This window comes from Lycium barbarum, chromosome 7 (assembly GCF_019175385.1).
Source record: "Lycium barbarum isolate Lr01 chromosome 7, ASM1917538v2, whole genome shotgun sequence".
In the NCBI taxonomy this organism is placed as follows: domain Eukaryota; kingdom Viridiplantae; phylum Streptophyta; class Magnoliopsida; order Solanales; family Solanaceae; genus Lycium; species Lycium barbarum.
The window spans coordinates 131622594-131638842 of record NC_083343.1 but is presented as its reverse complement, the minus strand read 5'-3'; the positions used below and the strand labels follow the sequence as shown (position 1 = coordinate 131638842).

General features: G+C 33.6%; 1 protein-coding gene across 1 annotated transcript; it reads right to left on the bottom strand.

The window, feature by feature from the left end:
* Positions 1 to 410: 410 nt before the first annotated feature.
* On the bottom strand, positions 411 to 9658 carry LOC132604471 (novel plant SNARE 13-like). Its single transcript, XM_060317987.1, has 10 exons — positions 9121 to 9658; positions 5141 to 5233; positions 4659 to 4752; positions 4063 to 4100; positions 3235 to 3332; positions 2298 to 2377; positions 2170 to 2226; positions 1871 to 1963; positions 1702 to 1776; positions 411 to 906 (listed from the first exon to the last, which is right to left on the bottom strand). The coding sequence occupies exons 1-10, from the start codon at positions 9198 to 9200 to the stop codon at positions 802 to 804; spliced, it is 813 nt and encodes a 270-aa protein (XP_060173970.1). The 5' UTR covers positions 9201 to 9658; the 3' UTR covers positions 411 to 801.
* Between the last annotated feature and the right edge of the window lie 6591 nt (positions 9659 to 16249).

Genomic DNA, 16249 nt, shown 5'->3' with positions numbered 1-16249 from the left:
GTGCGTGTAAGCTGACTTGGGATACCTGCCATCATAGAAAAATAACACATGCACACACTCATTAAGTTTGAACTCATTGCCATAAAAGAATAGCGAGTGCAACACACTTTTAAGTCCTAAATTCGTAGCAGTTTCAACTGCAAACCAAATTTTACATCACAATCCCTGCATTATCTGCACATTATAGTTATCACTGCCAATTTAAACTCTGGTCATTCTAAAGAACTGTCCAAATCGCACACAGAATGAACAAGTTCTCAACTTAGGATATTTGTCTAAGTTCTTGTGTTTTAGCAGTTTCAATTCCAGCAGTTTCATGTCACCAAAGGGCGAAAATGAGGAGAGCAAAAAAAAAAAGGAACGACCATTGGCTCCAGAATAGGGATTTACCACTTAAAAGATTAACGCAATAACCGAAATTCGTTCACATGATCGTGTAATTCAACCTCAAAACAGCATAGTTGGACATACATACATGATGAAATAGCATATCAATAGTACTTCTTTGTCTCCATGCAACTAGTCTACACTCGAGAGTTTATAAATGAATCCAATGCACCATAAAATGCAAAAAAAAAAAAAAAAAAAAAAAAGTGAATACAAGTCAAATATAGTGTATGATTTACATAATAGAAAAAGGAAAAGGAAAGAAAAGAAATGCACAACAGAACAAATACGGTATGCACAACTCAGGCAAGGAGATCACAGTAAACGAACAGCTCTCCATGAATAGCATTCCTCTGATACTTCTTTACAGTGGCACCATATAGAAAATTGGATGGATCCGTCGACCTTACAGATTTACATGAAATCTTGTCCAGGCTTTAGATATAGCAATCTCCTTGACGGCGCTGGAGGAGCCAGTCCAGGGATATCCCTTATATCCTTGTTGTTAGGATTCACAACCTGAAAACACAAGAAAAGGAAAATTCATCTGTTAAACACAATATCTAGACGTACTCGAGCAAACATTCTGCTCATTTATCACCCGATATAAAAATTAAAGGAGTTGCAGTTTTGCTTAGAGTGGTAGATGTGTAGGTCATGAAACTTTTGGGAAAAGCCTGTATGAGTCTCTCTGCTCTATAAGCATAGTATTGTATCCCCATATTTGAGATTTGTGTAGATGAGGTTTTACTATAAGTTATGGTGATGCTTTAGTGTCTGTTGCATGTAGGAGTGTCAAATGGGCAGGTTGCGCTGAATTTGGGCGAGTCAAAATGGACTGAGTTAATAAATTAGCAGGTCAAAACTAACTTCCGCTGAAATGCGCTAAAAAGCGGGTCAAAACCCAACCTGCTCAATTCTTACTAAGTTTTAATATCTTTGTTTATTCTTTTATAATTCTTTAAGTACCTAATAAAACTATTTTTTTCTTTATTATGGCTATATATAACATATCAAACAAAGAATGGGCTACATATTTCGACAAGGTTTCTCATAGGTCAATTTGGGCTAACATATAGCAATTTTTAGATGAGCTAACAAATTAGACGGGTCAATTACCCCCCCCCCCCCCCCCCCCCACACACACACACCAAGGTCATGTTTTCATGGACTAATTTTGCCACACCTAGTCGCATGGATGCATAAAAGAGCTATTATCTACTATGCAAGTGTTGCTTGTAAGTGGCGATATCTTCAGGCTCTTAGTATTTTTTAGCCATTTTCTGCCTAAACTAATCCATGGTGTGAGAATACCTTGACAACAATTATGGCAATTACACCAATGACAATGAGGAAGAGGAAAAGCATGATGCATTTATCCGTGGCAACCTGAAAAAGTTGGGAGCTAGATTAATTAACAAACAAGAAGATGAAATGAATACAAAACACTTTATGGCGTAAATATGGGGATTTTACAACATACCTGCCGTCCAATTTCCTTGACAAGCTGCGATGCTTTTTTGATGGAGAATTGTATAGTGTCGAGCTCATTGACAACACGACCCATTTGATCAGTCTACATAACAAACAACAACAACAACCCAGTGAAATCCCACATCGTAGGGTCTGGGGAGGGTAGAGTGTACGCAGACCTGACTCCTACCAAGGTAGGACGGCTGTTTCCGAAAGACCCCCGGCATAACAAAGAGACTACAAAAGATTAGATGGATGTTCTCTAAGAACAACCAAACAAAGGAGATGAATAATTGCAATGATACTCACTTGGCCTTTCAAGGTAGTAGCAGTTTGTGTTCCCACTTCAAGTGTTTGATGGACAACCTACAGATTAGAAATAAGCTTAAGATACGGATGGTAGATATGCTGAAACAGCGTCAAAATGAAATATGAACCTGTTTGGAGCGTTCAATGGCTTGATCAGTTTCATCCATTGTCTTATTTCCAGCACTGATTAGCTCCTGATTTGACATTGCTGCAAGAAAATCAAAATGAATGAGAAGACCAATACAACGAGTCCACAAGTTGCTTGGATGCATTCAATAGTATAAACTTCCAACTGAACAATGATCATCTATACAATCTAGGTAAATAAAAATGAATATACAACCCTTCCCTTCACTAAAGACACTTAAGTGCCCCAAAAAGCACATAAACTTAATAGTATTTGCTTAATTGTAAGGACATGCTTTAAATTCGTTGACCATAATAATAATATATAATACTCCTTCCGTCCCAATTTATGTGCAAGGCAGGAGTTTAAGAAGAAGAAAAGAAGACTTTTGAAACTTGTGGTCTAAAATAAGCCATAGATACTTGTATGGCTATAGATCATCTCATTAAGGGTAAAATAGGCATTTTTGAAGTTAAATTGCTACTCCCTCCGTTTCAATTTGTTTGTCTTACTTTCCCGTTTAGTCTGATTAAAAAAGAATGTCACTTTCTATATTAGTAACTCTTTACACCCAACATTCTACATGGCATATTTAAGACCACAAGATTTAAAGGGCATTTTGGGACATCACACACATCTTTAGTTTAAGACAGTCTTCTTTATTTTCTTAAATTTCGTGGCGAGTCAAACTAAGACAAACAAATTGAAACAGAGGGAGTACTAACTATAAAAAGGCGTCTTTCTTTTTGTGACTGACTAAAAAGGAAAGAATGTCATGTAAATTAGGACAGAGGGAATACCAACTAAAGAATGATTTAGTATAAGACCAGATTATTGTTGGCACTGTGGGTAACCATGAGCACTCTAACAAATATTTGCATCATCTACTTTCAAACAAAATCAACATACTTATTACAAGTTAAATTTAATGAGTCAACCTGATGCCATTTGGACATTTTCCTCTGCCGTTGGTTCACTTCCACCTGCTCCCATATCAAATAGTTCAACCCTCTTATTGCCTAGACTGCTCATATACCTGCATCCCAGAAAATTGAAAGAATGAGGTAACAAAAGATCACCTGTCAATTGTATCAAAGAGTCTGAGCAAATTAGATAATGAAGGAGCCACATCAGGTTCTTAGGAACTCTTTTCTTGAGATTTATTTAACTTTTCATTGGCCACAATTTCTTTAAAATGTGGATTTATAGTACTTTCTGTATAATTTCTGTTGAGCTCTCCCACATCGATGGGATAAGTGGTCCTTGGTCTCCTCATATGGACCTGCGCAATCCTCCCCTTATGAGCTAGCTTTTGGGGTTGACTTAGGCCCACGATCCATTTATTTACATGGTATCAGAGCCAGGCCCATCCCAATTCATTGTTTCCGATGTTGGGCCCCGTCTTATGTTGTCAAACTCCAATTGGAAGAAATTTTCTTCTTGAGTCAATCCAATTGATGTCAAAAACAAAATCGAAAATTAGAAGGTTTTATTTATGTAGAAAAACCATACAATTCAATTTTTGTAGAGGGACTAACTATATTGACTAGTAAAAGCTTATTGATGTATACTGGGATTCACATTGTGTAATTAACAGACAAAGCCATGCAAATCCAAAAATTCATTTCCAGCTTTGTGGACATATCCAACTTCCAAACATTCTAAGCGATATGTGAAACAGCACCGGAGTTGAGACCAAAGAGAGGAAAATTTTCTGGGAGCAGAAATCAGAGTAGAGAAAGAATAAATTGAAGGAAAGAACTCACGTTTTTCTCAAGGCCACATATGAGTTTAGCTCCTTGATCTGCAAAGTTAAGCAAATTTAGAGCAGTATTCCACAGAACTTGAGTGTGTAATATTAGTGCAGTGAATGGACCAAAGTGCCCAAAGTTATCCACATGCCTTGTTCCCTTCGTAACAACCTTTTTATGGATATCCAACGTGGACTAGAGCAATTTGTAATTAATAGAAAAACCACACAGAAAGACAATAACATGGTGGTTTTTGAAGAATGTGCTTATGTGCCTAAGGATCCGTTGGCTTTGTTTTATCCGGATCACAGACAGCTTGATGGTATACATGGAAGCAAAACATGAAAAGAAGGGAGTGAAAATGAAACTAAAGTTGCAATGCCTGTACAGGAAGTACGAACTGTGCAAATCATCAAAGTCTCAATTCAATTTCATTAAGAAATGTAACATTAGATAAAGAAGAAAGAAAATTATGCCAATTAGAAACTTATTTCTCATCCAATAGCCCTAAATTAAACTAAACCATTGGAGTGCATGTGTTGCTTACCACTGCAGGCTCAAATGGGATTCCGATAAACCCCTTTTCTTAATAGTAAGAGATTCCAACTTACCATTGATTGCTTCTCATCGTTGAGTTGTTTGTTGACCTCAGGAGGGTTTCTAGTCTCCTCGTCTTTAATTTCACGATCAAACTCTTTAATTAACCTATAAGAAGAATGGGAAAGTAAAAGTATTAACAATCACCCCAACTGGAAAACTAGTTACCTACACGAGAGATAATTCATGAGTAATAACACAGTTATTTCTGATAAAAGTAAGCACTCTAACAACAATTAAAATAGAAATAAGAACTCGTAAACAGCAGTTTAAAATCAAGGTAAATACTACTATTAATTCTTTTAGGTAGGTATTGAGGTCTTTTATTCGGCTTAGACATAAACCCAGTATTCTAATTGCTTGAATTCCTGATATACATTTGAAAGTATCAAACAGAAACACTCAAAGAATTTGAAAGGACCAAATATTTCATCATAAAAGGTGGGTAATTCCATCTATACAAGTATGAAGTTAGGTAAAAGATAAAAAGTGCTACCTTTTACACTCTCTCATCTTCCCAGTAAGTTCTTCCAACTGTTTACTCTGTCTGTTGGAATCTTTGATCTTATCCAGCTTTTGAAATCCATTTCTGAGGAAACACAGAAAAGGATATGCAAATTAGTGTACATGTCATGAAAAAGAAATGGTCAACGACCTGCATATGCATTGCCTGTTAAGGAACAGAAATTTTGTAGGAAAGAGAACAACGCCATAAAACACTTCCAATTATAGAGACAGGAAGGAAGTTTCAATATAAATACTGAATTATATGCTGCAAAAGTACAACAACTATTACTACACCTTGTCATGCTAGTTGGGTCGACATCATGATTAAAACAAATGAGTTAACTGTTACTAAAATAAATATTTGCTGACGGGCAAAAAGAACTATCTTGCTAAGTTGATGTAGCACTATGAGCATTTATATAGATAGACAGACAGATGGAGAGGGAGAGATGAATACTACATCAAGTATGGAATGGACGTAATATTACAAATCTTATTCCAATCTCTCTCAATCCATTAGACTAAAGTATTTGTTTCAAGTACATCCACACACAAGGGTGTGGATTAGTGGTCGAACCGCCAAGGTCTCATATTCAAATCTAGGTGGAGTCGAAAAACACAAGGTGATCCAACATGCCTGAGCCTTGGTGGCAGTGTTACCCGGTACCTATACTGGTGGGAGATAGCAGGGGATAGCAGGTACTTGGTCGAACAGATGAGAAAGCGCAAGTTAGCCCAAACATCGTTATAAAAAAGTACATCCTTTTTTTTTAAGATGAAGGCGCTTTCCGCTCCGGGGGTAATTACCTGGCACGCACATAAGCACGTGTTGGGACAAAAAATTACATCCTTCAGTGCATTAAATAATGATCTAGAAAGTTTCAGTTAGGCATGTATTCGTAGCCAAATAAATCTTTCAATATTTTACCATGTTTACCATAATGACATATCATCCTTCAATATTTTACTATTTTACCCATAAAGTTATGACAAGCACTACAATGGACATAAAAGAAAATAACACTTATGGGCAGCACGGATGACATATGAAAGTGTTCAATTTGTGAATCATAATATCCTATAATGCGTTATTGGTCCAAAGTACAACACTTAGTAAACGGCCTAGTTTATCCATTAAGATGGTTCATTTAGAAATAGCCATCAAAGAACATATGATTGTTTGACTAGCTAAAAACGGTCAAAGGGGCTCCGAAAGCAAGAGCAATAACTTGATAGTCATTGGTCAGCAAAAAGAGTTTAGGCTACTATAACCACTTAGCAGATTCGCTAACCAACAAAACTAATGACTCAGCAGATATCGAAATCATGATCAAAATTCATGACATGTTACAAGACATCTCCCCGAGGAGCTCCAACAAATACTAACTTAAATCTCTAATTGAAGCCCCGGTCTCATCCCAATGCCAAATCAATCAATTGACTAGCCCTCACCGCCAAACTAGTCGGAATAAGATACACAAGATCCTCTATATCGTTATTAGACTATTTATTTAGTGTAATCGTCAATTTATCTCGACACTTTTACTTTATCGAGCCCTATGCTTTTGCACATACACGCCGGCAAAGCTCCACGCGCAACACCAAATCAATCAATTCACTAACCCTCAGTACCGAACTAGTCGGAATGACTTCTAATCATTATTAGACTATTTCTGTAGTGCAATCGTCAGTTTACTGCAACACTTTTACTTTATCCAAGCTCTATGCTTTTGCATATGCACGTGGCGGAGTTCTACCCGCAACTTCAAATCAACCGCCAACCAAACCTCAATCACAAATTAGCTAGGTCGGCAATATAAATTCTCTATATCATAATTAGACTATTTTTTAGTCTAACCGTTAACCTAACACAACCATCTTCCTTTATCCAGGTTATATGCGTTTGCATGTGCACATAGGTAGAGACCAAAATCGGGGAAGGAAAAAAAAATAACTATCCGTGTTTTTCGCAATGGCTGTTCCGCATATTAGACTATAAAGCAATAAAACTCAGAGCTTTTCCCACAAAGGAAGACAACCATATTTCTTATATTCAATAATATCTCAATTAACTGCTCTATACTACAGTTCAAACCTTAAAAGATGCCATTTTTATCTCTAATAAAAAATTAAAAAAAATAAAAACAGCTATAATAACTATGCCTCAATCCCAAACTTATCAAAATATGTCATATGTATCCTCTTTTTGATGAAGTCATATGTATCCTCTATATCCTTTCCACTTCGTCTGGGCCATTTTTATTCCAATTCTTATATCTAAACATATACATAATGCACGTCAACAAGGGAAAGTATCTGCAATTATTCATTATACTCAATAATATCTAAATTAACTGCTCTATACTACACTACAAACCTGAAAGATACAATTTTTATCTCTAAAACAAGAATCAACAACTATAATAACTACGACTCAATCCCAAACTTATCAATATATGCTATGTAAATACTCTATATCCAATTCATTTGCGGTCCTTTTTATTCCAATTCTTATATCTAAAACATACATAATGCACGCCGACAAGCAAAAAAAAAGCAGATTATTCATTATATTGGAACGAGAAAGATGAGTGATACAAAAAAACTCAATTATATCTCAATTAACTGCTCTACACTACAGTACAAACCTGAAAGATACAATTTTTTAATCTCTAGAACGAGAAACAACAGCTATAATAACTAAACTTATCACAATAGGCTATGTAAATGCTCTATATCCTTCCCGCTTCATTTGGTCCCTTTTTATTCCAATTTATATATCTAAACATACACAATGCGCATCAACAAGGTAAAAAAATCTGCAATTATCCATTATATTGGAACGAAAAAAGACGAGAGAATTTACGCTAGGTCTCGCAAATTGTCCCGAGTCTCTACTTATATTCAATAATATCTCATTAACTGCTCTATACTATAGTACAAAACCTGAAAGATACAATTTTCATCTCTAAAACAAGAAACAACAACTATAATAACTACGCCTCAATCCTAAACTAATCTACTTCATTTGGGCACTTCTTATTCCAATTTTTATATCTAAACATACATAATGCACATCAACAAGGTAAAAAAACTGCAATTATTCATTATATTGGAGCAAAAAAAGACGCGAAAATTTACTCTAAGGCTCGGACATTATCCCGAATCTCTAATTATATTCGATAATATCTCATTAACTGCTCTACAGTACAGTACAAACCTGAAAGATACAATTTTCATCTCTAAAACAAGAAACAACAACTATAATAACTACGCCTCAATCCTAAACTAATCTGCTTCATTTGGGCACTTCTTATTCCAATTTTTATATCTAAACATACATAATGCACATCAACAAGGTAAAAAAACTGCAATTATTCATTATATTGGAGCAAAAAAAGACGCGAAAATTTACTCTAAGGCTCGGACATTATCCCGAATCTCTAATTATATTCGATAATATCTCATTAACTGCTCTACAGTACAGTACAAACCTGAAAGATACAATTTTCATCTCTAAAACAAGAAACAACAACTATAATAACTACGCCTCAATCCTAAACTAATCTGCTTCATTTGGGCACTTCTTATTCCAATTTTTATATCTAAACATACATAATGCACAACAACAAGGTAAAAAAACTGCAATTATTCATTATATTGGAGCAAAAAAAGACGAGAAAATTTACTCTAAGGCTCGGAAATTATCCCGAATCTCTAATTATATTCGATAATATCTCATTAACTGCTCTATAGTACAGTACAAACCTGAAAGATACAATTTTTATTCTCTACAACAAGAAACAACAACTACAATAAGCTATATGAGTGCTCTCTATCCTTCCCTCTTCATTCGGGCCCTTTTTATTCCAATTCTTACATCTAAACATACACAATGCACATCAACAAGGTAAAAAAAAAAACTGCAATTATTCATTATATCATAACAAAAAAGACGAGAAAATTTACGCTAAGGCTCGAAAATTGTCCCGAATCTCTCCATGGATCTGTTCCATTTGTGGATTCATTTGCAAGTCCAAATTAGCCATTTTTTCCCAATCAAAATTCCCTTTTGAGGAATTTGTTAACACCCAAACAAATTCCTCACTAGTAAATCAAAAAAGAAAAAATACCCAAGTCTCAAAATTGAATCTTTATCAAGAATTCACACCATTTTTCTCCATTATAGAGAAAAACAAGAAAAGGGGTTGTTTTTAGAAAGAATTGAAAATGGAATTAGAAACTGAGGGGTGTAAAGTTGGTAAGGTTAAGATTTGATGGGGGTGTTTTTTAACTTTTAGGGGAAAAGAATTTTGGATTTGGGATGGTTTAGGCTTTAGGGTTCTTGTTGTTGAAAAGAAAAAAGGGAAAAGAGAGAGAAGGGAAAAAGGGATTATTTTATGTTTGTGTTTGGTTAATGAGGAAAATAATGATGATGGGAATACAGGCTGCCAATGGCCACTTTTTTCTCTTCTTTTTCTTGTTAATGTACACATGACACCCTTGCATTAGTTTGCAGCATTTCTCTTCTTTCAGGTGAGATAAAATAATTTCAAAATCAACGGATAAGACTAGATATTTCATCTTTAAGTTTAGGCTTTATTTTATATTTTTTTTGGTAGAATTTTCTTCTATCAAACATGATACAAAATTAATTTAAAAGTTAGTACTAGATATTTCACCTTATACCGTGTACCAAAGGACATTTATAATTATGGTGTTCGGGTTAGTAGACATTTTTGTGGATTCGCACCCGGTGTTCGGTATCCGCATTGAAGCCCGACTATATTCGGATTCGCGCTGCATAGGGCCGCATACAGGGGGAGCGCTCCCTACCTAGGATTTTTTTCATACTCGAAATTCGAATCCAAGACGTCTGGTTAAGGGAGGATCAGTCACATCCGCTGAACCACATCCTTTGGTGGTGGGCTAGTAGACTTTAATTAATCTTACGGTGTTTATTAACTTTCATCAGCAAATTTATGATTTAAAATAGGAAAACTTTCATATACACCCTTCGATCATCTAGTTTAACATGGTCGAAGTATACACTATCTATACACTTCGATTTTATAGATAGTGTATAGGTATGTATATTATATGTGTAGGTATGTATATTAATATGTATAAAGTATGTATAGCATATGTATATTTAGTATAAATTATACACTATCTATACATTGTATACATATTTTGTAAACTAGACGGCCAAATAGTATTTAGCTGTAATTTTTCTAAAAATATTCAATAATGTTATTTCTAGCAGCGAGAGTTGTGGTGAAGTATCTTCGCCCTTAATTAAGTCTCAGATTCAAACTTTAAGTATGAAGTTGCCTTAGTTCGAGAATGTATTACCTATGAAATATCTCGGCGCGAATTCGGTTCCCTCGCTGTCAGTCTTTTTGACATGAATTCAAATTTAATCTGTCCTAATATCAATGTCGAAACACCCCACCCCCCACCCCAATAATCGAAAATATTTAAAAAGAGAGAGAGAAATTAATAACTCCATATGGTGCCAAATAATATTATTTTCTTATTACTGGTAGTGCTTACAGCTAAATTGACAAGTATACCTACTCCTGTGGGCTTTTGGCCCGATTTTCGCTAGTACTCTCAGCTCAAATATCAAAATTTTATTCAAATTTGAACTCTTATTGTGCGTTTACCAGTTTTTATTATTATTATTATTATTGTTACATAAAAGTAGGAGAAGAAAATTACAACGTAGAAATTTAAATCTTCACTAATAAGGTGAAAATTTAGGTAACCAATTAACTGAGCTACTAGATCCGTATGTGCATTTACTAGTGAAATATATGCAGCCTATACTTATTGGTTACAATTAAATTCAATATCTTATGTACAAAATATAAATACCAATATAAAATAATATACTTAAATTTTAATAAGTGTTAAATTTCAAATCCATAAATATGTTCAACATCTATCAAATTTAAATGCACACATCACGTATTGTGTCTCATCACATAAACTACTTACCTACATTAGTTGTTTTATTAGTCCAAAGTGGTGTAACAAAGTAATGAATTAACATTATATTAACTCCTACCTATCGCTTTCAAGAGACAAGAATCATTAGTCATTACCGTTAACAAGTCCGCTATTGAAATATTTTTCTAACGATCACTTTCTTTTTAAAATTATTATTTCTTCCTTTCTAACTCTTCTAGTTCATTCTTTGGAATAACTTACCATAATCAAATAATGGTTACTGCTTTCGTCAGAATTTGATATAACATGCTAAATAATAAAAGCAAAACAATGTGTATCATACTATACCAGAAAGGAAGCACGAGTCTTACATAAAAGGCATTGCTTACCATATAAAGGTTGACATGTACATATATGATTATTTTACTAGTTCAATTAACGATAAGCAATAAACACTAAAAATAATAAAGTGACATGCTATACTATTAATGGTCCTGATTCCTGAATTGCATATAATTAGGGGCGGCTTAATAAAATTAGTGGCATAAAGCTAAATCTTAACAAGAGGTCTCAAGCATATTCAATCAAACTAACTCACGCGCGTGCATCTCGTGCGCTGCATGTGCATTTCGTGCACCGCACGTGCATCTTGTGCGCCGCATAGAGCATTCATCGTCGTGTAAGAAATCATGATTTCCTCGACCTTAGGAAACGCTAGATATAAAGAAACAATACACGAGCTAGTCGTCCCGAGAGTTTAAAGGGATCTATGTTTTATCAGATGAGCGGTTGGTACTATGGTCGTCCTGAAGACATGCCCCCCCACCCCCACCCCCCACCACACACACACACACACACACACACACATATATATATATATATATATATATATATATTCCAACTACAAAAATTAAATAAAGGTAAATCGAATGTGTTATTTCTTTTTTTTTTACTTTTGATGTTCAATCATCAAGCGAAAGAGGCCTTTATTCGTTCTTATCCACGAGATCAATCACTTAAACAATAAATAATTACTACTAAAAGAAAATTAAATAAAAGGTAAATCGAATATTTTATTTATCTTTTAACTTTTGATATTCAATCAACGGGCCAACGAGACTTTTCTTTATTCTTATCGATGAGATCAATCAAATGAACGATAAATATCATCAAATTTCAATTAAAAGAAAATTAAATAAAAAGTTAATCGAATGTATTATTTCTTTTTTATTTTTGATATTGAATCGTAAAGCGAACTAGACTTCTCTTTATTTTTATCGACAAGATCAATCAAATAAACAATAAATAATATCAAATTCCAACTAAAAGAAAATTAAATAAAAGGCAAATCAAATGTGTCATTTCTTTTTTTTTTTCTTGTGCTAATCAACCATCAAGCGAAAGAGGTTTTTCTTTGTTCTTATCGTCGAGATCAATCGACTAAACAATAAATAACATCAATTTTCAACTAAAAGAAAATTAAATAAAAATCAATCGAATGCTTCATTTTTTTTTTTTTTACTTTTGATAATTAATCATCAAACAAATGAGACTTTTCTTTATTCTTATCGACGAGATCAATCTAATAAACAATAAATAACATCAAATTACAGCTTAAGAAGTTAAATAAAAGGTAAATCAAACGTGTTCTTTCATTTTTACTTTTGATATTCAATCATTGAGCGGAAGAAACTTTTGCTTATTCCTATCGACGAGATCAATCAGTGTTTCTATGTGTAACACACTTATTTTAAAGAGCTCAACTATTATAATCTCATTCGTAGTTGACTTCTAAGCTACAATTAGTGACTACTGAATAATCTTACCTAATAAATCAAAAATGTATTTTATTTATGAGAAGAGTTTTAGTAGCGACCGGAATTTCCATCTCTAGAAGTCTAAAGAATTTGACAAATGTGGAGCTCATGAAATCCAGCATTGGTTCACCTTAATTTCTTCTTTTTGTTATTTTTGTTCTCGTTTTCAATCCTCTGATTTATTTGACGTCAAGGACAAATGAAGAATGTCACTCAATCAACAAATAAGAAATAGGTATATGACACTACTACTTATCGAAATCGTACAGGAAGAAAATCGTCATCCGTTTTAGCACCGGAAAATGCATCCATTTCAGTGCCGAAAATGCAATTTGATCGAGAACTTGAGAGAATACTAAAGAAATGGTTCGGATAATACAAGACTCTGATATTTATAGTCGGAAGATAAACGGTTGGACGATAATTAAAGATGTTGTGGGGATAAATTTAAGAGATTGAGTTTGATTTCGTTTTATAAAGTATTAACCTCTTAACATTTCGTTTATGTTTTGTAATATTTAAGTAACTTTAACTTCATTTATTTTTAAATTCATAAATAAGATCACCTTGAATTTTGAATTTCGAATATGCGATATTTTACTTTTGATTTATGAGTTTTTAAGAAGAAGTAAAAAGAACAAGAAATTGTCGTAGTAGTTAGCATTCATCTCTAACAAGTGTTCCCCTTACTTGAGTGACGTGTTTAGCATGCACAAGTTGTTTTTATTTGTAACAATAACACAAAAAATGTGAATAATTGTGGCATCATCTTACCTAATAAATCAAAAGTGTATTTGATTTTTTATTTTTGAGAAGAGTTTTAATGGCGACAGGAATTTCCTTCTCTGGAAGTCTAATGGTTTGAAGAACGTAGAGTTCATGAAATCAAGCATTGATTTAGCTTGGCCAAACAGGAAATAACTCTTCTAATCCATTATTTGGAATAACTTACCTAAGGCTTAATCAAATAATGGTTATTGCTTTTGTCAGAATTTGACATAACATGCTAAATAATAATAGCAAAACAACGTGTATCATACTATATCAGAAAGGAAGCACGAGACTTACGTAAAAGGCATTGCTTACCATATAAATGTTGACGTGTACATATATGATTATCTTACTAGTTCAATTAATGATAAGCAATAAACACTAAAAATAATAAAGTGACATGTTGTACTATTAATGGTCCTGATTCCTGAATTGCATACAATTAGGGGCCACTCAATAAAATTGGTGGCCTAAACCTAAATCTTAACAAGAGGTCTCAAGGATATTCAATAAAACTTCTCACGCACGTGCATCTCGTGCGTTTCACGTGCATTTCGTGCATCGCACGTGCATCTTGTGTACCGGAGAAAACATACAAGTTTCCTGATTGAGCATTCATCGTTGTGTAAGAAATTGTCTAGTAAGATTTCCTCGACCATAGGGAACGCTAGATATAAAGAAACAAGACACGAGCTAGCCGTCCCGAGAGTTTAAAGGTATCTATTTTTTGTCAGATGAGTGGTTGGTACTTTGATCGTCCCGAAGACATGCCTACATATATATATATATATATATATATATATATATATATATATATATATATATATATATATATATATATATATATATATGTATTCCAACTACAAAAATTAAATAAAGGTAAATCGATCGTGTTATTTCTTTTTTACTTTTGAAGTTCAGTCATCGAGCGAAAGAGGTTTTTCTTTATTCTTATAGACGAGATCAATCTAATAAACAATAAATAACATCAAATTCCAGCTTAAAAATTAAATAAAAGGTAAATCAAACGTGTTTTTTCCTTTTTTACTTTTGATATTCAATCATCGAGCGGAAGAGACTTTTCCTTATTCCTATCGACGAGATCAATCAGTGTTTCTATGTGTAACACACTTATTTTAAAGAGCTCGACTATTTTAATCTCATTCGTAGTTGACTTCTTCGCTACAATCAGTGACTATTGAATGGTCTTACCTAATAAATCAAAAATGTATTTTATTTATGAGAAGAGTTTTAGTAGCGACCGGAATTTCCATCTCTAGAAGTCTAAAGAATTTGAAGAACGTGGAGCTCATGAAATCCAGCATTGGTTCAACTTAATTTCTTCTTTTTTGTTATTTTTGTTCTCGTTTTCAATCCTCTGGGTTACTTGACGTCAAGGACAAATGAAAAATGTCACTCAATCAACAAATAAGAAATAAGTATGACACTACTACTTATCGAAATCATACAGGAAAAAAATCGTCGTCCGTTTTAGCACTGGAAAATGCATCCATTTCAGTACCGAAAACGCAATTTGATCGAGAACTTGAGAGAATACTAAAGAAATGGTTTGGATAATACAAGACTCTGATATTTATAGTCGGAAGATAAACGGTTGGACGAGAATTAAAGATGTTGTGGGGATATATTTAAGAGATTGAGTTTGATTTCGTTTTATAAAGTATTAACCTCTTAACATTTAGTTTTTTTTTTAATATTTAAGTAACTTTAACTTCATTTATTTTTAAATTCATAAATAAGATCACCTTGAATTTGAATTTCGAATATATGATATTTTACTTTTGATTTACGAGTTTTTAAGAAGAAATAAAAAGAGCAAGAAATTGTCGTAGCAGTTAACATTCATCTGTAACAAGTGTTCCCATTACTTGAGTGACGTGTTTAGCATGCACAAGTTATTTTTATTTGTAACAATAACACATAAAATGAGAATAAATGTGGCATCATGTTACCTAATAAATCAAAAATGTATTTGATTTTTTATTTTTGAGAAGAGTTTTAATGGTGACATAATTTCCTTATCTGGAAGTCTAATAGTTTGAAGAACGTGGAGTTCATGAAATCAAGCATTAATTTAGCTTGGCCAAACATGCTATAACTCATCTAATCCATTATTTGGAATAACTTACCTAAGGCTTAATCAAATAATGGTTACTGCTTTTGTCAGAATTTGACATAACATGCTAAATAATAATAGTAAAACAACATGCATCATACTATATCAGAAATGAAGCACGGGTCTTACATAAAAGGCATTGCTTACCATATAAGGTTGACGTGTACATATGTGATTATTTTGATAGTTCAATCAATTGATAATCAATAAACACTAAAAATAATAAAGTGACATGCTATACTATTAATGGTCCTGATTCCTGAATTGCATATAATTAGGGGCGGCTCAATAAAATTGGTGGCCTAAAGCTAAATCTTAACAAGAGGTCTCAAGCATATTCAATCAAACTAACTCACGCGCGTGCATCTCGTGCGCTGCATGTGCATTTCGTGCACCGCACGTGCATCTTGTGTGCCGC